Source organism: Abramis brama (genome assembly GCF_963993115.1).
Source record: "Abramis brama genome assembly, chromosome: 12".
Taxonomy (NCBI): Eukaryota; Metazoa; Chordata; class Actinopteri; order Cypriniformes; family Leuciscidae; genus Abramis; species Abramis brama.
This window is the reverse complement of record NC_139974.1, coordinates 6,067,269-6,094,980: the sequence shown is the minus strand read 5'-3', so window position 1 is coordinate 6,094,980 and position 27,712 is coordinate 6,067,269. Positions and strand designations below refer to the sequence as shown.

At 41.4% G+C, this 27,712-nt stretch overlaps 1 protein-coding gene across 1 annotated transcript in view; it reads left to right on the top strand.

Annotated features, from left to right (window-relative positions):
• Window positions 1-25,511, top strand: part of LOC311093554 (CD209 antigen-like protein C) — a 106,026-nt gene extending 80,515 nt beyond the window's left edge. Inside the window, exons 5-6 of the mRNA XM_084131042.1 lie at window positions 24,332-24,444; window positions 24,561-25,511. Coding sequence (XP_083987168.1) covers window positions 24,332-24,444; window positions 24,561-24,702 — 255 coding nt within the window. The 3' untranslated portion in view covers window positions 24,703-25,511. The remainder of the gene's footprint in view (window positions 1-24,331; window positions 24,445-24,560) is intronic.
• The last annotated feature ends 2,201 nt before the right edge of the window (window positions 25,512-27,712 follow it).

Genomic DNA, 27,712 nt, shown 5'->3' with positions numbered 1-27,712 from the left:
CAACGTTTAATTCAAGAGCAGACTTAAATCATTTGAGTCTGCAGTGATAACCACTTGGAAAGATTCGCGAATCGCGATTGCACATGATATGACACATGGGCGTCGGAACCATTGTGGGACAAGACCCACCCACTTTTTAAGACCAATGATATTGGACCCACTTACTTTTACCGTCTCTGATTCAGCGCATTTGTCTTTTCATAGTGCTGTCAGTCAAATCCAATTATTAGGGAATTCCCTAATAAATTAAACTCCGCTGAATCGCTACATTATATTTCTCAACGAGCCGCAACTGACGAAAGTAACCGCTCGTTGTACCTTTCCAGTCAAAAATATTGCGTTGCAAACATCAATAACAGCTTTAAATTGTCATTGCTGGCAGATGACCATGGTATTAGCGGGATAATCCACGGATAGCTGTGCATTTAATGCACGACTTGGAGGCAAAGAACCGCCCGACGTGAAGTGGAGTTTAGTTTACTTCCCAGGTGAAAAAGACGTACTGTTAAATGTATTAAAAATGCATTAACGTATATTTGTATTGTACTAAAAACATATTCAAGTACATTTTTTATATATTTAATAGTACGTCTTTTTCACCTGGGTTGTTTTAATTAAAAGGCACCAGAATAGCCTACATGAAATGGTATTTACTCCAGTAACATTTTTCTGGGGGAGGACCCACCCACTTTTTTTTTTCTTCCGACGCCCATGAATTATGACACAGTCCGAGAGCGCACACTCAATATCCGAGTCCAGTTCATTCGTATATTCAAGAGCTCGCGTCCAGTTTTCTGCGATTACATGAATGTGCCCTCGCGTTATAATATTGCACTCGTGACATTTGCCATTAAAATATGCCATAGAAACTTGCAGGTATTAATAAAATTATGCGTAATAGGTCTACCTGCAATCCCGCGCTGAGAGGAGGCGGGTGTGTCAAACTCGCTGTCGTTGAGATGAGAGAATGAGAACGCGCAGCTGGTAGCCTATCGTATCGGTATAGGCCAAAATGAGTATTGACAGATATATTTCAGTATTGATATGTATCAAAATATAGATATTTTGACAATACTACTATGTAGATTGTTGTTTCTCCAAACTTTCAGTCCAGCCATAACGTTAATCACTCTGAGCTCCTCGCCTCCTTCACTTATGATCAGCTCTTCAAAACCTGCTGCGAGTGCGACTGTGGCGGCTTTAATTCAGTCCAAATATCAGGGGTTTTTGGTCCGTTTAAGATCGAATATTTGTATTGGCTACCGAAATGCCGGTCAAAGATTTGAATATCAATTCGAATTGTACTCAGTAACGAAATGTGATTTTACAAGTAGCGAAGTAGATTACTTAGTTTAATATGTACTTGAGTAGCCTACAAGTAAAATTACAGATTTAAAAATATACTCAAAAAAGTACAAGTACCCAAAAAAACGACTTAATTACAGTAACGTGAGTAGTTGTAATTCGTTACTTCCACCTCTGCAATTAGGCATCGGACGAAACAGCCTCAGACTAAAAAGCATCAGACAAAACGGACTCAAGGCCCCGATATATTCACAGTGAAGTTCTTTTTTTTTCTTAGCCTATATGGGTAAAACAAAGTTGGAAGTATATGCAGGGCAATACAATGTTAGTGAATACCCCGACACCGTCCACGCTGCTGAAAGCTGCATTTCTATAAATATGAGCACAAAACAAAAATTACAGCAGTTCAGAAAGCATCTGATCGTAGTTAGTGATGTGGATATATTCGCACCAGCTCTGCAATTCAGCACTCCAGTCTATTCACATCACGTTTATTAAAGGTAATTTATTATACACACGTGTGTGTGTGTGTGTGTGTGTGTGTGTGTGCGCTTGTGTGTGTGTTAATGTAGAATCTATAGCTATATATATGATCCCTTTGGCAATGTTCTTTATGTAGGCTAATTGTTATTCAAGAATTTTAAAAAAGCAGAGAAAGAGAGAGACCGAAGTTAAGCTGTACTTGATATTTTATTCTTAGTTTTAATTAAATAGCCTAACAGTTACTGGTCAGCAGAAATACCGTAAACCAGTTTCCCCAGTAACATACACAAAACAACAACAGGTCTCGAAAGATTTGCCAACATAAAAGCAATAGTAGTCCTAAAATATACACCGTGGTACGGTTGCATTTTTTAACACAACGGTTGGGTTTGTCCATATTTGACCCCAATTTTGGGCTAAAACAACCCTGCATTTTTTAGGGTGCTGTAAGATTTGTGTGCTATAGCTAAAGGAATACTGTAAATGTAATGTGCGCTTCTTTTTTGAGGCCATATTATAGGTTTGTGTGAAAAACAGAATGGAATTAAATCACTAATAATCTGATAATTTAGCATTTTTATACCATGCAGCTTTTGCCTGATCTGTCACTTTGTATTTCTCTGTTCTTTTCTCCAAAATACTTCCTTAATGAAATGTCTTCTATCTGCTTTATTGAAGGCTAGTATGATACATTGCTTGTGAAGTTCATAATTTGTAAGTTACTTTAATGATAAAAGAGTGTAATAAATGAATAAATGTTATGATATTTTATTACTGCATCTGATCCAATATCAATATGATTGTGTGAGACATCTGAAGATATGAAAACAGGGAAAAGTCTTGTAGAAACATAAAGAACAACACAGCAGTAATATATCTGTCTGTAGTCTTTATATACCATTATGTTATATTATGTTACAGAAAACTAAAAATCTGCTGACTCGTTTTCAATTATTTCAGTCTTTTTACAGCCCTAACATTGAGGTCTAGGTTTAACAAAACAAAGCAAAGTTGGTTTGTTCACCCTAAAATGAAAATGCTGATCATTTACTCACCCTGGTGTTGTTATAATGCAGTATATTGTTCTTTCTTTTTCAGACCACAAAATATATATTTTTTTAAATGTTCAGCTCCTGCTCGTCTATCTATATGGCAGTGAATAATTACCAGCATCAAGCTTTTAAAAAAAGATATAAAGGTATCACAGAATGATCCTATGCAGCATGTGTCATGTATGAACTTATATACTATACATCGTCCAATCCACAATGTGGCTTGAAATTATGTTGAAAATTATTTTAAAAGGTTTCAAAATCTGCTGCAGCAAAATCTAAATGCCAACAATATGAGATTTTGTGCTTAATGTTGGGGGTTGTAAATCTATAGTAATCAGCCTCATTCTTCACTTTTGGAGAACACAAACATATAATTATACCTTATTTTTTAGAGGTAGTCAAACATGTTGTTGCCCAATTTGTTTGTCAGCGTCATAACTTCATTACATCTAGTCTGTATTAATAAGGATGACATTGTATGTGACTTCCTTATTCTGAACAAACTCGAGCAGCACTCAAGTCTCAGCGGACACGTCTTCTGTCAGGCTCATGAAATGGATTCAATCTATGAAAATTCTGATTTCACGCTTTCACCAGTTGCTTCGGGTGAAAACTGCTCTCGACACAATGGTAAGGGTGGGATGTTTTCAGTATGCATTCATTTCTATTTTAATGATTTAACACTATAGTAATGGTGTAAGTTTTTTTTTTTTTTTTTTTTTTTATGTTCATCAACAATTACACATTCGGCGGGTGCTTTTGTCCAAAGCAACATCAAGGTATACATTTTATCCATTCACACGTTCCCTGGGAATCAAACGCTGTCAACACTATCATTTAAATAAAAAAGCTAAGTCTAAGTCATGATGATACCAACACCAACCCTGCTGAAAAATCCAGCATAAACTAGCATGGGTTCCTGGTATAGTGTTGGTATATTGCTGGTTTATGCTGGTTTATGCTGGTCTGGCTGCAGGACTAACATATTCATCCTGTTCTCAAGTAAAATGGAGCTGGTGAAGCTGGTTTATCACCATGGTCTTGTAGGGTTGAGTGTGAGTAGGCCAGCTGTCTTTATGAAAGCAGTGTTTTGGGAACAAGCATTGTGTCAGGGTCCTGCCCCGACAGACTTGTCTGTTTTGTCTTTTGTTTGTCTTGTGCTTGAGCTCATGGCTCTGTCTTTGTATGTGTTGTCCATGTGCTTCTCTCGTCCCGTCTCCTTGTTTCCTGTTACCACACACCCCCTTGTTTAGTCCTGGGCCAAATCCGAAATCGCCCATCTCTATTCCCTACGTTAGTCCACTAATACAGTTCACTTGAAGGAGTGAATGAAAACGAGTGAGTAAATTCGGACAGCTGTTGAGCGTGCATTGGTTGTACACTCGTTATTGCAGTGAAATGTGGGAATGAATGCACTCAATAACATCACTATGGTTTCGGACACCACTACAAATGGCTGTCCCCTTAAATAGTGCCCTATTTGAGGGCATAGGGGGCAATTTCGGATTCAGCCCTTGTCTAGTCTTGTGAGCACCACATTTGAATGTGCTGCTCCCTTTATATTGTGCTCCTTTATATTGTCCTCATGTCTTTGCTGGTTCATTGGGTGCCTTTTGTGTGCACCTTGCTTGCTTGTGTCTATGGGTCTTGTTAGCTATTGCTACGTTTAGTCTTTTCCTGACAATCTAGCGTAGTCTTGTATTTATTTCTTTTCGATTCTAGATTTTCTTTGTTCCTGTGTGTGTTTTTTTTACTCTAGTTCCAGTCTTTATTTTGCTTTAGTTCTCCCAGGCCTTAATTGTAGTTTCTCTTTTGATTTTGAATGAGTTGCTATCTAGTCTTTTATTTCTTTTTGTTTTCTCTAGTCATAGTTTTTATTCTTGCTCATTTCTCATTTTTGTCATCTCTTGTGGTCTTGTCTTGTGTGGGTTTATGCCCTGTCCCACTTCCTGTTCCTCCCTGGTCTCTGACTCTCCAGGCCTCCAGATAGTCTGGTGCTATGTCTAGTCTCATCACCTAGTGTCAAGCCTCTGCTTCCCTGAACCGCTGCCTTTTCTCCGTCATTGGCCATCGCGATTGGTGTCTCATCCCAGACCAGCCAGTTCTCCTCTTGCCCCTATTGTTTGGACTTTGTTCCCGCCTCACTAATCTTGTGCTGTGTCTTTTATTGTTAATAGATATCACACCCCGTCTGGATCCTCCCTCTCAGAATCGTGACACATTGTTTTTGCTATATTAACATATTTCTATAGTTAACACATTAAAGGCAGTGGCGTAACTTTGTTTTAAAAAGTGGGTGGGGGAGGGGGGGTCCGTTTCTAACACAATGCTAAATCATAAATCAGATGTATGTAGCAATAACATTACGATGTCCAGCAATCGATTTAAATAGTACATTGGGTTTAATTTGTCGTTTAATTAGGTCTACTATATGTAAATTCAGAGAAATTCACAATTTTAAATAGTGCTCGTCCCTTGTCGCCTGTCAATGACGTAATATCCGCGTCATCCCTGGTTTCCGCTTGTACTGCCATAGTAACCATGACGACAGACGTGGACAACTGCTTTATGTCTAGCGGCACGCTCACGCTGTTGTTGTTTCCTGCAAACATTATGGACCATGGCAAGCAGACTTTGGGATAAAAGGAGAATTAAAACGAGGATCAATATCGGCGTGGCGTTATCGAGATGCCGAGAGCTCCATGTCCGTGACAAACTTCGACTTGACAGAGACGCCGCTCTTGCATGAACTTTATTAGACAGGTGAGCAAATGTACATAAAACTAATTAATGTTATATAGCTCAACATGATGAAATGTTAGAATATGATCAGTATGTTATTCTAATGTTGATCTAGCTAACTGTCTCATACAGCCAACAAACTAACACATAGAATAACATTATAACTTTCAAAGTGAACATTCAAATGCAGTTTAATGTGATAGTGGAGACCAAGTGAAACAGCGCTGTGTTACCTCACAAGTTTAATTTGTTACATAAACTGACCAGTTTGAGTATTAGCCTAATTCAGCACTTGCGGGTAGTTCGGTAGAATGAGATGTCCTCATTCCTTTATATCCACGGGACTCACGTGTGGCGCTGATATCTGTCTCTCATGAGCAATTGTGCCCTGCTTTATATCACAGTCATGTTAAAAACATCAATGTAGTCACTCATCCATAAACATTATTTACCATAAACATTATTAGATCCATCGGCATGGCGACAAGTTCAATGATTCCGCTTATTCACTGCGTCATCAATCTACGCCTTTGTTATTGTAAGAGGTTAGCGTCCCCAGTGGTGAAAAAAAATACATATTGTAGCTTTAATGATGTAAGGAACAACAATAGAAGATTAAAACATACGATTTATTGAATTATATGACGATAACACATTTGCTCCCTCTGCTGAAAATACTGAAAATTGTAGTTGTTTTAGTTATGATTACATTATTAATTAATGTCATTGGTAAACTGGTAAAACATTTTAAAGCATCAAAGAAATTGTCTCGCCTAATCTAGCATAATCATAAGCAGTTTGTTCAATAACAGTGATTATGTGAAGAGCTCTTTCAATGGGACAGTTAATAACAATTTGATAATGAAAGTTCAAAACTGAAAGTTGCTGTTTTTAAAGACTTTCATACTCAGTTGGGAACTCACGTGTCAAAATCCAGCTGTCAGTCACTGATTCCAAAAACTGTACATAATAAAAGGTACAGTATGTCATTGCATTCAGGAGCATGGAATATTGCTGACAATAGTGATAGCATGAAATATTGTTGACAATAATAATAGCATTAAATATTGTTGACAATAATGATAGCATGACATATTGTTGACAATAGTGATAGCATGAAATATTGTTGACAATAATAATAGCATGAAATGTTGTTGACAGTAGTGATAGCATGAATTATTGTTGACAATAGTGATTGTGTGGCAACGTGATGGGTTGACAAGAAAAGTTGAAAGTTTATACCATATAAACCTATATATATATATATATATATATATATATATATATATATATATATATATAGTAAGTTTTAACATGATTTTGTGGTGCTTAAACTAAAGAGTATGGAAAACTTAGACTATTTTGTATGTGAATTAAGTTTTTTTATTAGAAATTCATAAAAACAAATTAAAATAAATAATAAAAAAAAATGTAACTCAATTGTCATGTTAGGAAAATGTATATTTTGTTCAGCTAAATGGATTTTGGAATTTTTAAATGATTATTGAATTTTGTGAACACTGCTGAAAACTAAATGCTATATTTATTAATTATTTATAATTTTTTCTGGACATAGCTTTTTTCACTGACTCATAAGTCAATTCATATTATTATTGTTATTAATTATTAAAATCATTACATCTCTTTCGTAGTTTTGATAACTGCACCATCCGTGGACAACACTTTAAACTGTTTTATTTCTCCCGTGAAAAATTGTGGTGGTGGGGGGGACAATCCTTGAATATATAGTAGCGGCCTAAATACTTATAATTGTCCAGTACACAAAGTATGGCCCATAATCGCTACACTGATCTGGGCCACACACCTCCCATGCACAATCGACCCAAATGTTGTCTGCCATCATGCAGTGCCATCATTGCCACACTTGGCCCACAGTTGGCTGACATGATCTGGGCCACACACCGCCCATCCACAATCGGCCCAAATGTTGTCTGCCATCATGCAGTGCCATCATTGCCACACTTGGCCCACAGTTGGCTGACATGATCTGGGCCACACACCGCCCATCCACAATCGGCCCAAATGTTGTCTGCCGTCATGCATGCAGTGCCATCATTGCCACACATGGCCCACAATTGGCTGACATGATGCATGCCAGTGCCGGCAACACACCAGCAGTGTTATGATGAGGCCACATTTGGGCCAAGTCTGTTTGCTATGTGGGACAGTCTGCAGCACAATGCTGAACTGAAATCAGTAGTGTAAACGTCAACATACAAGAATACGGCCACAAAAAGCCCCGACGAGAAACCCACTGCACCGTCTCTCCCTCTGTCTGTAAACTAAAAAGATAAATACAAAAACTTAGAATGGTCGATCCAGACCCTTAGTGCAACAACAATAAATTCAAACAACCTACCGGTTTGAACTGCTTGCGATGCACAGGGGATTTAAACTCCAGGACATAAAAAGACAATCTGGTACAACACACGATGTACCGCAGGATTCCTCAGTCCACACTAGAGAGATATGCGAACCAAATAAGTACATAAAACCCGGTTCAATACAAACTTTCAACATAATCAGGGATAAAAGGAAAGATTCTCAAAGCCTTTAAAGCAGGCAAAGTTATTTATTAAGTTACATGTTTAAATATACAGACAGTAGAATGGAACAACATACTGTATAGAAACTTAGTTGTAACAAATAATGCACTGTCGTGCAGAAGAGGCCGTAAAAGCCCTTCTTGTAGTATGAGGTTACACACCGGTGTGCGGGAGTGGCAGGGTTAAATCCTTTCTCCTAAAATGAGGCAAATGGGTAGTGATCAAGAGGGGGGGAAGAACATTAACATATTCTCCTCAATGCATGTTTAACCAATAGTACCTAGATTGTACATTAGGATACTTTAATATCTCTATTAAGTTCACCACCATTTATTTCAGTTTATAGGCTGTCAGATGAGACCAAACATGGCATAGTTATTAGAACACACTAGTAAATAAATAGTATGTCCTGTGAAGCAAATGGTACAGACGTGTCATTGAGGTGCAAACGACTCTGTCTCTCCCGACAGAACTATCCTGTGCCTGGAGTGTCCCAACAGTCCTCAATCAGCATATTGATGAAACCCTTGTACTAGATAGGCATTAGCATACTGGGATGATGAAGGCCATTGTGCCATGTTTAATTCACATGTATACCTTTAAAAGGCTTTATGAAGAACTAGGGCAGTAAGGAGTTCTGCCCATATTTGCTCAGCCCTACAAATCCCTCCTAATAGTGATAGCATGAAATATTGTTGACAATAGTGATAGCATGCAATTTCAACAATCGCTGAGAGAGAATTAACTCCCCAATCAATGGGCTTCAACAACCTTTGTACAACCAAATGAAAGAAATAAAGCCAAACTGGTCTGTAATAAGTGAATATGGTAATGCTGTTTTTGGAGTTGTTAATCATCCTCTGGTGAGATATAGATTTTATATGCTGTTGCTTTCATCTAAGGCCGTGTGGTTGTAAGACAGATGTAGTTGTTGTGTTTCTACTCATCTCTTCACTTTTTTCTGTTCATGTTGTTCCTTTTACACTCTAAAAACTGCTGGGTTAAAAAATAACCCAACCTTAACCACACGGCTGGGTCACTATTGGACAGAACACGCGCTGGGTTGGTTTGACCCAAGTGCTGGGTTTTACCATTTAACCCATATTTCTGGGTCATTCATTTGACCCAACCAGTGGGTGAAATTAACCCTCTTGCTGGGTTAAGTCTTACTCATGTGCTGGGTTATTTCTTGTCTCATTGCCTTAATAAAATTAGAAACAAATATTTGTTATATTATGAATGTAAAATAATTACAAATAATACCTCAGTCATTTCTTCTGACGAGTATTTCTAAAACTACGCCAGCAGACTTTTCACTCACAACTCACTAGCTAGCCTACATTAAAGACTCATTTCCCGCTGATTTTACGTGCGAGCCCTGTGAGGGAAACTGCGCGTGTGGATTTCATACAAAACGCTTTTCTCACTTTTAAATACAACGTCCACAATGAATAGGCCTACGATAATTACATGATGAATTTAGAATTTAAACTGCATATTTCAAAAAGGCTGCTGATATAGCTGGTTTAAATTCAACTAGGATTTAACGATGCGGCATATTGTCAAAAATTCTAACCGGCTAGCTATGGCTAATTAATGTTTCACAGAATAAATACGTTACCCCTCACACTTCCATATCAAAGACTGTATGTTGATCAGTGAAATTAGCTTGCTGCTACCACCACAACTTATTAAAAATATAGGTAAACATCATATTAACTTACCATAAAACACTGCCTGCTCCGAGTGGCGTGCTCCTCGAGTCAGGTCAGAAGTGAAGAATCCAGAAATTTCCGCAAAGAATGAAAAAAGTAACCAGTTGCTGGGTCAAAATAACCCAACCAGCGGTTTATTTGTGAATGACCCCCTTACAACTCATTTGACCCAGCATGAGCAACTCAATAATGTGTTTACAGTACCCAAAACAACCCAACTTTTTGACCCAACACAATCAACCCAACAATTTGTTTACAGAAACAACCCAGCATTTTTTTGAGTGTATCTTCAGTGAATCTGTTTGTTAACTGCAGGTGTCATAACTAATGCTCAATCATCACTTTTGTGAATCTTCTTTATTTCCCTAACTGCAACATTGCTTCAGTTTTACTTTTACTCTCTATACTCTCTCTCTAAAAGTGTTACTTTTACTCTCTAGATTGGGACCATATGAAAACTGAGCAGTGTCTGTTTAACTAGGGTGACCATATTCCAGGTCATGTCCGGCCGGGATTTCGAGATCGCCCAAAATATCCGCGATTCGGCTTTTGCTTTCTCGTCGCCATTCATTTTGTTTACATGTACACCTTTTGATTCAGTAGTACTGAATTAATTCCGATTGGTTAATCTGAATGTAGTGTTTACATGAACGCTAAACAAGTGATCGGTTGATGTGCGTGTAAGCATTGCTAAGAAAATTCCTGTGTTTTCGTCTCGATCGGGATCCGTGTGAATCAGAATGCATGACCTGCAAAGCTGGCACGTACGTGTCAGTGTCAAATAACGTAATAATGTAAACATAATGAATGGTGACTGTAGAAAGCAAAAGACGAATCCCGAGCATTTTGGGCGATCTCGAAATCCTGGCCAGATATGTCCGGGTAAAACAGGACGTATGGTCACCCTAGTTTAACACTGAAGATTTTACTGTGCCAGTAAACATGTAACCAGCAACATTTACATTTATTCATTTAGAAGACGCTTTTATCCAAAGTGACTTACAAATGAGAACAATAGAAGCAGTCAAACTAACAGTAGGACAACAATATGCAAGTGCTATGACCCTTCTCAGTTTAATCTAACACAGTGCATGTCATTTTTTATTATTCATTTTTTTTATAATAAAAAAAATAGAAAAGAAGAGAAAGTGTTAGTATAACTGGATCAAGTGCTGTCTAAAAAGATGTGTCTTCAGCCGTTTCTTGAAAGTGGCTATGGACTCAGCAGCTCTGGTTGAGTTAGGCAGATCATTCCTCCAGCAGGGAACAGTCATGGTAAAGGCCCAAGAAAGAGATTTTGTGCCTCTTTGAGATGGCACCACAAGACGTCTTTCGCTTGCAGAGCGCAAGTTTCTGGATGGTACATAAGTAATGAGTTTAGGTAAAAGGGAGCAGAGCCAGTGGTTGTTCTGTAGGCAAATGTCAGTGACTTGAATTTGACGTGAGCGGCAACTGGCAACCAGTGAAATTTAGTGAGGAGAGGAGTGACGTGCGCTCTCTTCGGCTCATTAAAGACCACTCTAGCTGCGGCATACTGGATCATTTGCAGAGGTTTGACAGAGCAAGCTGGAAGACCAGCCATGAGAGCATTACAATAGTCCAGTCTGGATAGAACAAGTGCTTGGACAAGGAGTTGTGTAGCATGCTCTGTTAGGAAGGGCCTGATCCTCCTAATGTTGTGCAAGGCAAATCTACATGACCGGGCAGTGCTAGCAATGTGGTCTGTGAAGTTCAATTGATCATCAACTACAACTACAAGGTTCCTGGCTGACCTTGACGGAGTTATGGATGACGAGCCTAGCTGAATGGAGAAGTTGTGATGAAGTTTTGGGTTGGCCGGGACCACAAAGCAGCTCTGTCTTCTCAAGGTTTAGTTGAAGGTGGTGGTCCTTCATCCAGCCAGAAATGTCTGCCAGGCAGGCTGAGATACGATCAGGCTGGAATGAGAGGTAGAGTTGTGTGTCATCTGCGTAGCAGTGACAGGAAAAACCATGTTTCTGAATCACAGATTCTAGTGACGTCATGTAGATGGAGAAGAGAAGTGGTCCAAGCACTGAGCCCTGAGGCACTCCAGTAGCTAGATGTTGGGTTTTAGACACCAGACCCCTCCATGACACCCTAAAAGACCTACCTGAGAGGTAAGAATTGAACCATTGGAGTGCGGTTCCCGACATGCCCTTCATCTTTAGGATTGACAGGAGGATCTGGTGGTTAACTGTGTCAAAGGCAGCAGACAGATCCAGCAGGATGAGAACTGAGGATTTGGAAGCTGCTCTTGCCAGTCTCAGAGCTTCAGTTACTGAGAGCAGGGCAGTTTCAGTTGAGTGTCCGCTTTTGAAACCAGACTGATTGTTGTCCAAGAGGTTGTTCTGTGTAAGGAAGGAAGAGATCTGGTTGAAAACAACTCGTTCAAGTGTTTTCGCGACGAATGGAAGAGGAGATACTGGTCTGTAATTTTCGATTGTGCAAGTGACAATTCCATCATGTCCCGACTCCTAAACGTGAGAGTGTAGTTTTGTACGCTTGCCTTGTCCAACCCATTTTGAGAGACAGGGAGAGAGAGAAGACGCAGCACCACTGAACACTCACATGGTTTGTGAAATTGCGTCTTGGAGAACGTTTTAAAATTACTGATTTGATTTTATAATCTGTGTGGATTCATTTAGGCTACCCATACAATCTACATGCTAAAGTATCAATGTTTGCGAGGGAATTTCCCACATTCATCCACAGTGGTAGACCTGTGGGAATTATACTTAACAGATAATACAGATAATACAGATAATACTTATTGAAGTATTATCTGTTATATTATTTATTTAATATACACTGTTAGACTTTGCCGTAATTTTACAGTTACTTACCGCAAAAAAGCCCAGTAAAATACCACTTATATTATTTACGGTTAACTACTGTAATATGCACTGCATTATGGGTATTTTTTTATGAAATTTACAGTAACTTACTGTATTTGGAATTTACAGTACTTTACTGTTTATGCAAAAGCAGTAGTTCTACTGTAAATGAAGAAGACAGATTTTCTGAAGTTTGTATATGCATATTGTATTTATGTTTTAGGCATATTAAAATATCATATGATAATGTTTTATATTTTTTCCCGCCATCTTGTTCTGCAGATTAAAATCATGAATCTGCATTCTCATTTTTAAGCTATGCAAACACTGGATGTTTAAAAGTTAAATAAAATAAATAAATAAATAAAAACACGTGGATGGAAGGATTTAAAATTAGTTCTTAGTGAGAGACCAGAGTAATTTTTATATTAGCATTTTCTCCAATAACATACATATATATTTCACAACTGGTTCCCATACAGGCAATATAAATGATATAAATGTATTTTTATTTTATTTTAAATTAATATAAACTTTATATATATATATAAACTTTGCTTACACCTCACAAAATTTAAATTGTTGCAAAGCCCGCGCAACAACCTGGCAGAATGTAAACTGAGGTTTGTGTGACGTCACGTGAGTGCGCGCTCATAACGGACGTCCCTGCTGAGAGAGAGTGGATCGCTAGACGCCAGCTGGGGGTATTTCTGAGGTACGTAGCCTACTTTTTACTGAATAAATTTATTTTATAAGTTACTTTTACAAAGTAAACCATTACCAATATCAATTAAATATAGCTAAATTTATGAAAAAAGTAAATAATAAAATCTAATAGGCTTTTAATAACAGCTCACAGGACAGTCTAATTTTCCTCGAAACTGCCGCTTTAATATCCCATTAAATGCCATAGAATTAACTGACTGCCTTTTCCAGTAGATGGACCCAATCTAATATTTACACAAACAAAGGTTTTCTGTCCTTTTTACGACCAGTTATGGCATATTTTACTCGTCAGTTAAATGTGTGGCGTTTTGAAGTAAGTTAGGCCTAGCGCGTTTTCTCAAAGGCACTCTCTCGCGCTCTCTCTAGGCCCGGTTCTATGGGGGTGCTATGCACCCTCAAACGCAAGCAAGAGATTGCTACTTTGATACTGTTACTTGATACTGTTATAATATATTGGCGAAACAGATTTGCCAAACCAAACGCTCCAGTGCATATTTGTGCTTATTTGTTTTCGCGCTCTGGAGAACGCAGGAGTTTTTATTTAGTGCCGAATTATGCAGGCTCGCGAAAACGTACTCGGTTACTAACGTAACCTCGGTTCTCTCTAGAAGAGGGAACGAGTACTGCGTCTTAGCTAAGACGCTGCGGGAAAAGTCTCTTTTCACGAAAATACTGAAGCAAAAAATTATCCTTAATTTTGTAATATTGTAAAGCGCATTTGCAGCAGCATACAGCCATAGGCGAGACAGCTCGCTCGCTCATTGGCTGCTCTGCGGCAACTGCATAAGCCTATCGAGCGAGGGCTGATGCAACATCAGACCAATGAGGGCGCTTCGCGCCCTCCTTGCCACTTCCCGCCGAAACGGGCGTGGCCTAGCCCTATAAAGGTAGCTCGAAAAGGCTGACTCACTTGATTTATTTCATCGCCGAAGCGAACCAGAGTGAATTGTACGCACGGCGAGGAACGCAGTACTCGTTCCCTCTTCTAGAGAGAACCGAGGTTACGTTAGTAACCGAGTACGTTCTCTTACGAGAGTTCTCTCGTACTGCGTCTTAGCTAAGACGCTGCGGGAACCCAATGTAAAACGCCGTGCGTGCAGGGATGAAACACCAATAAACCTGGAAGCGAAGCCCAGGATTTACAGTGCACAATCACTAGAGGGACTCACAGAGAGTCCTAGAACAGGAGGGGGAACCCTCCGTCCCCATATATAGCAGCGTCCGCAGACGCGATAATATGACATCACATAGTCAAGGCAAGAGCCTGACTAATGTGGGAATGTGGGTCTTATGCAATACTGCCCATATGACAGTCGGCAGCGCGCTGCGCTTGCGATCTCAGTGTTCCAGTCAGACTACTGATTCAGCTACACCGACAACAGCTTAGCCTGTAAGGCGGGAACCTCTAGGTTATAAAACCTGATAAATGTAGACGGCGAGGCCCAACCTGCCGCCATACATATATCCTGTAAGGATATCCCACTAGACCAGGCCCACAACGAGGCGACGCCTCTCGTGGAGTGCGCTCTGAGACCCAGTGGGCACTGAAGACCCCTGGAAGTGTAAGCTAACGCTATGGCGTCAACTATCCATCTGGATAGGCTTTGTTTCGAAACAGCCATTCCCTTGGAACGTCCACTGAACGAGACAAACAGCTGCTCAGTCTGTCTGAAGACAGCAGAGCGAGACACATAAGCTCTTAAAGCCCTAACAGGGCAAAGAGAACTTAAGTCTCCTTCCTCTTCCGACACCGGCAGGGCAGACAGGGAAATAACCTGAGCCCGAAACGGTGTGTTGAGGGATTTTGGCACATAACCGTGCCTAGGTTTGAGTATGACTCCTGAGTCATTAGGCCCAAACTCCAAGCACGTCGGGCTCACCGAGAGCGCGTGCAGGTCACCTATGCGCTTCACTGAAGCGAGAGCCAGCAAGAACACTGTCTTAAATGACAGATGTTTGAGGCTAATCGTCTGGATGGCCTCGAAAGGGGAACCTTTCATGGCCTCCAAAACCGTAGAGAGGTCCCATACAGGGACTGAGGGAGGTCTGGGAGGATTCAGCCTCCTAGCTCCCCTGAAGAAGCGGATGACCAAATCGTTCCTTCCTATTGACTGACCGAGCGTTGTTTCAGAGAACGCTGCGATAGCCGCCACATAAACTTTGAGCGTGGAGGGGGCTCTGCCCTTATCCAACAGCTCCTGTAGGAAGGAGAGAACCTCCGTCACCTCACAATCGAGGGGTGAACATCCCCGAGCTGTGCACCAGCTGGAGAATACCGACCACTTTGAAGCATAGAGCCGTCGAGTCGACGGAGCTCTAGCCTGAGTGATAGTATTTAGCACTCCAACTGAGAGATCAGCAGGTAACCCACACGTGGAGGGACCACAACTCTGGTCGAGGGTGCCAAATCGAGCCCCTGGCCTGCGAGAGGGGGTCCCTCCTCAACGGCACTGGCCACGGGGCAGTGTCTGCTAACTGCATCAAATCTGGAAACCATGGTTGGTTCTTCCAAAGTGGTGCTACAAGCAGCACTGAGCATTTCGTTTCCCTCACTCGTTCTATCACCTGAGGAAGGAGGGAGACGGGGGGAAAAGCATAGAGCGGACAGCGAGGCCACCTTTGGGACAGCGCGCTTTCGTTCTTGGAAAAGAACGCGGGGCAGTGAGCGTTTTCGTGGGACGCGAAGAGGTCCACTTCCGCTCTGCCAAATCTCTCCCACAGCAGCTGGACTGTTTGTGGGTGTAAAGACCATTCGCTCGTGGGAATGTTGTTTCTGGACAGTCTGTCTGGACCCAGATTCTGTAGCCCAGGCACATGAACTGCTCTCAGCGAGCGCAAGTTGTGCTGAGCCCAAACCAGGAGGCGTTCCGCCAACCTGTACAGGTCTCGGGATCTGAGACCGCCCTGGTGATTTATGTAGGACACCACAGACATGTTGTCCGAACGGACTAAGACGTGATGGTCCTTGATTCAGGGACGAAAGCGCGTCAGCACGTTTTCCACTGCCAGCATTTCCAGACAGTTGATATGTCGGAGCTTTTCTCGTTCTGACCACAGGCCAAAGAACGGTCTGCCCTCGAGCAGCGCTCCCCATCCCGAGGTGGAGGCGTCCGTCGACACCACTTTCACTCTCGAGGAAGTCCCCAGGCTTACACCTGATTGGTACCAGTCGTTCGCTGTCCAAGGTTTTAGAGCTGTAACACAGCTCTGATTGACCTTGAGACGCAGCCGACCGGATATCCACGCTCTGCGCGGTACCCGCGCTTTCAGCCAGAACTGCAAGGGGCGCATGCGGAGCAGGCCCAACTGAAGAACTGGTGATGCTGAGGCCATGAGACCTAGCATCTTCTGAAATTCCCTGAGCGGGAAGGTCGCGCCGCAGCGGAGAGAGCTCGCTGCGCCCTGAATGTCCAGCGCGCGCTGTGGCGACAGCCGCGCCGTCAAAGACTGTGAGTCCAGAACTATACCCAAAAACGGGATCGTTTGACTGGGGTTCAGTGAACTCTTCGTCCAGTTGACTCTGAGACCAAGTTTCTCGAGGTGATCGAGTAAAATGGCCCTGTGCTCCACGAGCTCTGATCGTGATTGAGCCAGAATCAGCCAGTCGTCCAAATAGTTCAGCACTCGCATGCCTCTGAGTCTGAGAGGAGCGAGCGCTGCGTCCATGCACCTCGTAAATGTACGAGGCGCCAGGGACAGGCCGAACGGCAGGACTGATATACTGGTATGTCTGGCCCTCGAAGGCGAATCTCAAGTATTGCCTGTGACGTGACGCTATCTGTATTTGAAAATACGCGTCCTTCAGATCTATTGACATGAACCAGCCTCCTCTGCGAATATGCGCGAGGATTTTCCTGGTTGTAAGCATTCTGAAACTGCGTTTCGCTAATGCTTCGTTCAGCTGTCTTAGATTCAGTATGGGTCTGAAACCCCCGTCTTTCTTGCCAGACAGTATCTGCTGTATAGCCCCCCTTCGCTTTGAGCTTGAGATACAGGCTCTATAGCCCCTTTGCTCATCAGTTTTGATATTTCGGCACGAAGTAGGTGTGCTACTTCTGAATTCACCGTAGTTTCGACGCGCGCTGTGAAGCGGGGAGGGCGTCGACAAAACTGTAGCGAGTAGCCTCTCTTTATAATGTCTAGCACCCATTCCGAAACCTCTGGGCGACAGAGGTGCTTCGGCGTGCTGTAACGTAGGCGTTATGCCTGTGACATTCGAGTCGGGGAGCGCGCTGATCACAGCGGGCAGAGCGCTCGTCCTCGACCCCACTACGGTGCTTAACCGAGAGAGGGAGGGCTGAGCGAGTCTCGTGGGACTCGTTGTCTGTGAGTAAGTGTGGGCTGGAAGCGGGCACATTTACTGCTTTTGACGCGCTGTCTGCCTGAGCAGAGCGAGCGTGCACAAGTTTCGTTTTACAGAAACCACGTGACACGTGTGACATAGTGTTTGTGGCACTGGGGAATGTGCACATTTACTATGTTGGGTGCGCGATCGACCTGAGTCGAATTTATGGGCGCGAGCCCCGTGTGAGGGGCTGTGCTTGTGTGTAGCGATGGGCACTGGGCAGTGGGCATCAGCACTACATTTATAGCACCGTCGGCCGTGGCCGGGACACCAGAAAATACAATATTTCGTCTTGACGTCACAACTAAATGGCTTATGACTCATTTGAAAAACGATTAGGCCTCAGAGGCCTTGTTTACACTGCAGGTCTTTATGCCCAATTCTGATTTGTTGGCTGTATTCGATTTTTATTTTGACAGTCCGTTTACACGTTCTTTCAATTGTGACCCATATCCGATTCATGTGTTTACAATTGCCATACTATCTGAAATATTGCGCATGCTTAAAGGGTTAAATTATCTTACACAGATGGACGAACGCGAAATATGCTTGATGCTAGCTTTGCGATATATGCGAAGTTCGCCAAACATCACCACGATTATGAGGCGGAGGAGGACGAAAAGTGCCATCATTGCAGCCTGTGCATATGCTTCAGTTATTGTGTGCGAGAGAGATCTCAGGACTGGTGGGAGCATATTGTGGCAAGCTTTAACGAGAAGCAGTGGGTCCGAAATTTTAGGATGAGCAAGCCAACCTTTGATATGTTGTGTCAACGTTTGTCCACATTCCTCTCCTATGACGACACAACGTTTCGACAGGCCATCCGTCCCTTTGCAGACGCGCATCGGGGTTTCTCTTGTCATTAAACTGCGGAGAAGTAGCCTAATGCCTCAGAAAATCCGATCGGCCTGTTTACATGACAGTCGCATTGGCACATATCCGATTTATATCTGATTTATTTTCACATATGAATGAGGCCTGATACCGATCTCGAAATATCTGAATGCACGTGGTTTTTTTTCCTGTTTACACTGTCATAGAACACATCCGATCTGTGTCACATGAGCAAAAAATCTGAATTGGGTTACATTTCACTTGTAAACGAGGCCTTAGAGCTGTTACACACTACATGAAAGGTCATTTTCAAAAATCCATTAATAGGGGCACTTTAATTTTCCTTGCTTTTATTTTGTGATTATTTTAATTCCTTACTGTGTAAAGCACTTTTAATTGCCAAAGTGTATGACATGCTATATAAATAAAACTGCCTTGCCTAATAAAATGGATGTAATTGATTGTGAGAGTGAATAAAGAATATGCTGATGTACATGGACTCAAGTCACTTTTTTGGAATTTATTAAATTCAATAGCATTCATGTAAAGTATAAATAATAAAATAGTGTAAAATGGGCTATAATACTGTAAAATGAAATTGCGGTATTGACATCATACTGTAAAATGAAATTGCGGTAAGGGCATCTTACTGTAAAATTTAATTGCGGTTAGGGCATCTTACTGTAAAATTTAATTGCGGTTAGGGCATCATACTGTAAAATGAAATTGCGGTAAGGGCATCTTACTGTAAAATTAAATTGCGGTAAGGGCATCTTACTGTAAAACTAAATTGCGGTAAGGGCATCTGACCGTAAAACACATTTACAGGTAAGCTACTGTAAAGGGGAACTTACAGTAACTTACTGGCAATAGTGCTGCCAGTAAGTTACCGCAAAAATACGATAAAATGTCTAACAGTGTAGTTCAAAAAGTACAATAAATGTTAAAATTTCAATTTTTTAAGAATTGTTGAAAGGTGTCTTTTTAATAAATGCAACACGTTCCCAAAGTCATGTGAAATAATCGTGTTACATAATCGTGATTTCAACACTGACCAAAATAATCGTGATTATGATTTTTCCATAATCGAGCAGCCCCAGAGCGTAGGTTTCGGCGAAAGGTGACCTGTGGAGGAGTTTGTGTTGTGTTCTGAGGCAGGTTGAGAGTGAGGAGGAAGTGATCTGAGGTGTGCAGTGGAGTGACCAGTGTATGGTCAGTGGAGCAGTAGCGCGTGTAAATAAGGTCCAACTTGTTACCTGATTTGTGAGTAGCTGCAGCCGATACTCGTTTGAGGTTGAATGAGGCAAGCAGAGTGTGGAAATCAGCAGCCTGAGGTTTTTCTAGGTGGATGTTGAAGTCTCCAAGAACTATGAGAGGAGTACCATCCTCAGGGAAGGATGAGAGTAGCACATCAAGCTCCTCTAAGAAACTTTTTTTGTCATGAACTTTGGTCTTTAAAACTTTGTGAACCTTTTACATTCACAAGCTATATACACATGCACTGCATTAAAGGTAATATTCACATTTTGTCTTACGTTTATATCCACATGTTCTATTCCATTTTCTCTTATCTTTTCAGTTACAATGGTCACAATAAAATCACACTGGCAAACATTCAGACCAGAGTCAACTATAATGAAAAAATATTTTAACTGACACTTTAAACTCTTCTCAGGAGTCATCTGTAATTTCAGGAATAGTTCCAGACAGCAATACTGGACTGATTCAAGGAATCAGAAATAAATATAATTTTTTATTTTATTTTTATCTAACCCCAGGTAACTCCACTGAAGAGAGAGAGGTCACTTCTCCTAAGTGGACTAAAGTTCTTCTGATTGTTCTGGGTTTCTCTCTTGTTTTTGCTCTCGGAGGTCTCTGCGCTCTCTGGAGGATTTGTAAGTATAACTGATACTAGATCTTTGCTCTGTTCAGGGTTGTATTGACTGAGTTACTGTATGTAATTCTATACTTCATTTAACACATGTAGCATCATTAGAACACACAATTTTTAGTAGCTTTTTATTTGTGAAATCATACTTCTCAGCAAAGATGTTTTATCAGGCAAATATTGTCAAATAAATCTCCATATTGAATGTGTAAACTGCCATTAATTAAGCCTGAAGACTTCATTTACAAACTCCATTCAAACTTTACTGGATTGTGTGGACTTTCCTCAAAAACACATTTTCCACTGCTGCTTTTTCTTTAATCAGATAATCATAAGATCGCTGATTTCGAATCACTGAATGAGCAGCACATCATGGTTTCAAAGAAACTGGCGGCTCAAGAGATCAACAGCACAGGTGAGAAAACTGTATTTAATAAACGGTAGAGCACAGACATGTTTCATTAACAGTGTTGAGTGTTTATTGAACTCACCATGTGAGAAACTTTATGTGCTTGTTCTCCTGTTGTCTTTTCACCAGCCATGAAAAAAAAGTTGAATGTTCTTACTACACTCAGGCGGTCCTTTTACAAGGGTGAGTGTCAGTTTACAAGCGACACAAAGTGTGAATATTTCTGCACAGGAACCAGTTTGATTAACTTTACAAAATATGACCGCCGCTCAGGCCTGCACTGGCTTTCCACAAAAATAAATGACGTGGAGCAATTTGGCTGTATTGCGTGTTTATGTATATACCTAAAAAAAGTAGTAGTATGTGCATGTCTGTCTGTGTGTGTGTGTATGTGTTTGTGTATGTGTGTGTCTGTGTGTGTGTGTGTCTGTGCGTGTATGTGTGCGTGCGTACATGTGTGTGCGCGTGTGTGTGTGTCTGTGCATGTGGATTTGTATATGTGTGTATGGGTGTGTGTCTGTGCGTGTGGATGTCAGTGTGTGTGCATGCTTGCGTTTGTTTGTATTCCTGCATGTGTGTGTGTGACAGGATCATCCTAAACCAGCAACCCTTCGCTCAACACCACCATCTACAGGCCGATGAGTGTACAGTCACTAAATGTGCACATAAATGAATTTATTTTATACCCCCCCATGGATGAAATTCTACGAAACTTAGCATACCCCCAGAGGATGTCAAGTTAATCATACACATGAAATATGGTGCAGTTCTGAACATCTCAACTGAAGATAGGGGCGATTAAAGCAGAATAATATTGCATTTTAATTTTTTATGGGAGGGGCGCAAATCACAAATGAGTGATTATGGGCTAGGTTGATGTGGGCCCTTAAGAGCAACATACCATCAAAATTTCTTCATCCTCGGTGCCACGGTTCAGGTAGTTATTTAGGAAAAACTGCATTTTTTGGGTTTGGGGGGGCCCAGCGCGGGGGGGGAGGGGCCCCTGGGGACCAAACGAAATTTTTCCGTAAAAGTCTAGTGGGGCTACATGCCCACCAAATTTCATGTTCCCCGGTGTTTCGGTGTCCCTGGTATCGTTGACGAAAAATTCAGATGACGAAAAAAAAAAAAAAAAAAAACTTTGACAATCGATTATGGGCTAGGTTGATGTGGGCCCTTAAGACCAACATACCATAAAAATGTCTTCATCCTCGGTGCCACGGTTCAGGTAGTTATTTAGGAAAAACTGCATTTTTTGGGTTTGGGGGGGCCCAGCGAGGGGGGGGAGTGGCCCTCGGGGACCAAACGAAATTTTTCTGTAAAAGTCTAGTGGGACTACATGCCCACCAAATTTCATGTTCCCCGGTGTTTCGGTGTCCCTGGTATCGTTGACGAAAAATTCAGATGACAAAAAAAAAAAAAAAAAAAAACTTTGACAATCGATTATGGGCTAGGTTGATGTGGGCCCTTAAGACCAACATACCATAAAAATGTCTTCATCCTCGGTGCCACGGTTCAGGTAGTTATTTAGGAAAAACTGAATTTTTTGGGTTTGGGGGGCCCAGCGCGAGGGGGGGAGGGGCCCCCGGGGACCAAACGAAATTTTTTCGTAAAAGTCTAGTGGGGCTACATGCCCACCAAATTTCATGTTCCCCGGTGTTTCGGTGTCCCTGGTATCGTTGACGAAAAATTCAGATGAGGAAAAAAAAAAAAAAAAAAACTTTGACAATCGATTATGGGCTAGGTTGATGTGGGCCCTTAAGACCAACATACCATAAAAATGTCTTCATCCTCGGTGCCACGGTTCAGGTAGTTATTTAGGAAAAACTGCATTTTTTGGGTTTGGGGGGGCCCAGCGCGGGGGGGGGAGTGGCCCCCGGGGACCAAACGAAATTTTTCCGTAAAAGTCTAGTAGACCAACATACCATAAAAAATTCTTCATCCTCGGTGCCACGGTTCAGGTAGTTATTTAGGAAAAACTGCATTTTTTGGGGTTTGGGGGGGCCCAGCGCGGGGGGGGAGTGGCCCCCGGGGACCAAACAAAATTTTTCCGTACAAGTCTAGTGGGGCTACATGCCCACCAAATTTCATGTTCCCCGGTGTTTCGGTGTCCCTGGTATCGTTGACGAAAAATTCACGGGGGCCCCAGCGCGTGGGGGGGAGTGGACCCCGGGGACCAAAGGAAATTTTTTCGTAAAAGTCTAGTAGACCAACATACCATAAAAAATTCTTCATCCTCGGTGCCACGGTTCAGGTAGTTATTTAGGAAAAACTGCATTTTTTGGGGTTTGGGGGGGCCCAGCGCGGGGGGGGAGTGGCCCCCGGGGACCAAACGAAATTTTTCCGTAAAAGTCTAGTGGGGCTACATGCCCACCAAATTTCATGTTCCCCGGTGTTTCGGTGTCCCTGGTATCGTTGACGAAAAATTCACGGGGGCCCCAGCGCGGGGGGGGAAGTGGCCCCCGTGGACCAAACGAAATTTTTCCGTAAAAGTCTAGTAGACCAACATACCATAAAAAATTCTTCATCTTCGGTGCCACGGTTCAGGTAGTTATTTAGGAAAAACTGCATTTTTTTGGGTTTGGGGGGGCCCAGCGCGGGGGGGGAGTGGCCCCCGGGGACCAAACGAAATTTTTCCGTACAAGTCTAGTGGGGCTACATGCCCACCAAATTTCATGTTCCCCGGTGTTTCGGTGTCCCTGGTATCGTTGACGAAAAATTCACGGGGGCCCCAGCGCGGGGCAGTGGCCCCCGGGGACCAAACGAAATTTTTTCGTAAAAGTCTAGTAGACCAACATACCATAAAAAATTCTTCATCCTCGGTGCCACGGTTCAGGTAGTTATTTAGGAAAAACTGCATTTTTTGGGGTTTGGGGGGGCCCAGCGCGGGGGGGGGAGTGGCCCCCGGGGACCAAACGAAATTTTTCCGTACAAGTCTAGTGGGGCTACATGCCCACCAAATTTCATGTTCCCCGGTGTTTCGGTGTCCCTGGTATCGTTGACGGAAAATTCAGTAAGGTGACGAAAAAAAAAAAAAAAAAAAACTTTGACAATCCCTATATGACCGCTTTCGCTAGCTACGCTAGCGGCGGTCATAATAATGGAAGGTTTAATCACACTTTATTCATCTTTCACAGCTCAGTCTTGTAATTTCTCTGTGGATGGCTGGATAGCTTGTCATGGAAAGCTGTATTTATTCAGCTCTGATAAACTGAACTGGTCGAACAGTCGAGATGTCTGTGTTTCAAAAGGAGCCGATCTGGTGACCATAACCAGCCAATCAGAACAGGCAAGTCAGATCAATTAGAAATGAATATATTTTGATCACACAAATAAAACAAAGCTTTAAAAGGGTTTCTATTAACCTATAAATTTACCTTCACACTTACGTACATTTTCCCTATTAGGATTTTCTGGTGTCTAAAATTAAAGAGACGCACTGGATTGGTCTCAATGATCTGGACACTGAAGGACGCTGGGTTTGTGTGAATTACCAAACTCTCACTGAAACTGGAGTACAGTAAGAAATCTGCTTGTGTAATCATGTCTAGGAATGTTAATCAATATACCAATATACATGAACTGTTTTCTAAAAATATTATTGTAAGTGTATTATTGCTTGTTTGTCTCTTAAAGGTTCTGGTTCAGCAGGAATCCAAAACAACGTAATGGCAAGATAACTGCTAATTGCGCTGCTCTGGGAAATGTGAAAGACCACTTAGACTCTTGGTTTGATGCTTCTTGTAAAACACAGAAAAAATTTATCTGTGAAAAGTAATATTAATTTACCTCCATCAGTGGTACTGCATGTTATTAAAGAGGTCTAGCATGTAAATGCACAGAAAAAATTAGTGTCAGCAAATTTCAGTTTTTTTTGTATGATTGTGCCTGATTTTTGTCCAAAAATATTGTTCATGAAACTGTGTTGTGGTCAGCAGGTGGAAGCCTTGCAGTTCTTCTTAGAATAAAAAGTTTTTCTTGGAATAACCAAGTGCTTAAGTTGCCTACAAATAAGAGTATATATGGACAATATCTCTTTTGTTTATGTATCTAAAATAACTGCAAAAAAAGAACAAAATATTTTAAGTTTAAAGGGTTAGTTCATCCAAAAATGTAATTCTGTCAATGAGATTCATTTACGTTTGAGCTTCAGCAAGAACCAATGAGGTTCATTCTCGTGTTACGCAGCACATTTGAGCTTCTGTAAGAAACAGGAATTTCTGAAGACAATTTAATGACAGGTGGGACGCTGTCACGATCCCGGTTCTGTGTTTTATAAGGACTTTTGTGTTGAAATATATTCTCAGTTTCCATTGTCTGATTTTCTTTCCTGTGTTTCTGTTTCTTTGATTACCTCGTTAGTTCCTGTGGTTCCGTCATCAGACACACCTGTAGTTAATCATGCTTGATTTCCTTTAAACTCTTGTGCTTCGGTCATGTTTTGTTAGTTGTCGTTTGTTCTCATGGTGTTCGGTCGTGGGTTTCCTGGATGTCCTGGTTTTGCCCTTTGTGTTCGTGTGGACTATTTGCCTCTTTCCTGTTCTGGATTATCTGTGTTTTTATCTTTTGCTATTAAAATTGTGCACACTTGGATTCTCTCTCTGCCTCGTCTCTACAAACCCATTACAGACACACATTAAATATCTCAGCTGTATCACACAGGTACTTTAACTTGACAATAGCATACACAATTAAATTAATTACAGATAAGACTTTCATTTGCTCTGATGCCTGTACATACAGGTTCATATTTAATATGAATAATGCATCATGTATAATTAATTCTAAAGTGAAGATCATGGTAATGCACTAGCAATGACTCTCCTATTAAAGATGATACTCCTATTAAACACTGAATTCATTGTAAACTTTTGAGTTTTTTTGTAAGGTTTTGGACAGTAATTCCTTCAGGTGGATTTAGTAATGTTGTATTACAAATTTATTAAATGTTTAATTTAGGTTCCAATACAATAGTATATAAACTGAGAAAGTTTAGTAGACTGATTTTAGCATTTGAGGTATAAATGATGAATACCGAGTTTCCAGCAAGAGATTCCTGCCAGACCTGTTTTCTCTATTGTAAGTTAAACGAGTCAGATCATGGAGACTCTCACCTTTTGTCTTTAATGGCTCTTGGAGCCCGAGCCCCAGCCCCAGTCATTGAATAGTTAGGCTGATTGGATTAGCATCTATGCGTTTGAATTGTTATGCTGATTGGATTAGGATTGGTAACACTCTAGAGTCTAGGGCAGGTTCCTAAACCTGTATACTTCATTTACATGCTTTGTTCAACCTCAATGTAAATCCCTCCCCCTAAATGTATATAAATTGCAAAGCAACGTTCCTTAGTCAGACTTGATGACTGCAGCTACCGACAGCTCGTGTTCTCAATAAAGAATCCTGCTGAAGAAAGAACCAGGGCTGCGTTCAGCCCCGACAAAACGTTGCACAACGTTTTTTAAACAGAAACGGTGATGCGTTGAACACACTGTTCTGATGACGCAAGAGTTGCAACTATGGCAGCTGAGAAGGCCATTCTTTGTGTTCTTTGTGAAGAATTTTCGGAGCCTGATGAAGTCGGTATAAATATGTGTTTAATACTACAAAATATGCCCGATGTTACAGTTACTGCACTTGCCGCCCAGAACAAAAGAGAACATCCCAATCGAGTGAAGGGGTTGCTGAAACTGAAATGGAAGCACACATCTTACCTAATTCAGACTAAAACGCATCTATTTAGCCTCACATACTGACTTTATTTGTAGTTCATACTGTTTTAATACCCTGTATTTTCTTTCTCCTTTTTAGGAAAAGCACTTAATTACCATTGTTTATTTCTATACCAAATGTCATACACTTGCAATGAAGCTAAAAATATAAGCAACTACATCATTATGTTGATAACCTATATTTTTACAATAAAACAAACATGTCTTCTAATATCCTCAGTTGTTGTGTATACCGAGCTGAATCGAAGACATTTGTAAATTACTTTCCTTGAACCCATTGTGCGAGTTCACTTTAATACCGTGTGCTTTATATACATGTTGCTGCTGATTGGACTTTAGTTCTGACACACCCACCAAACAAGAGAAAACGTATTTCAAACCCCGTTGCACACCGGTGCACGCCGTTTCCAGGAAACATGACGTTCAACCCGGAAACCGTAGCAAAACGTTGCACACCGTTTTGAACTTGAACGTGCCCCAAGTCTCCTGGTCTCTGCTTTGACGAAGGAAAAGTTTCCAACAGTAACGAGTCATTACCAGGATCTTCACTTTAGATTACTGATCCAAATAATTAGTAGTTCCTTTAGAAAAAGCCATTACTATCCAAAAGGAATATAATGTAAACTTAGAAAGCAATGCAAGTCACTTAGAATAAAAGCATCTGCCAAATGCATGAATGTAAAAGCTTCAATATATAATTATTGTATGGAAAAAAAAAAAGAAAAAAAAGAAAAAGAGGAAGAAAAAAAGAAAGAAACCTAGTTTAGTCTCTCTTTAGTTTGTTTATACTGAACATAAAACTGTGGCCCAGGGCAGAGAGAGCGAGAGTGTGTGTGTGTGTTCAGGGCTGCGCACCGGCGACTGCAGGAACCTGGGTGGCGAGAACACTGGGAGACGAGATGACCGGAGAGCTGGCGATGTTGGCCATCCAGCCGAGGACATGTGACGCCTCCTACATATGTATATATTGTCATGATTCCTGTCTTGTGTTCCCCTTTTCTTGTGTGGACTTGTTATTTCCTGTTCTGTGCCATGTTTTGTAGTCCTTTGTAGTTTTTC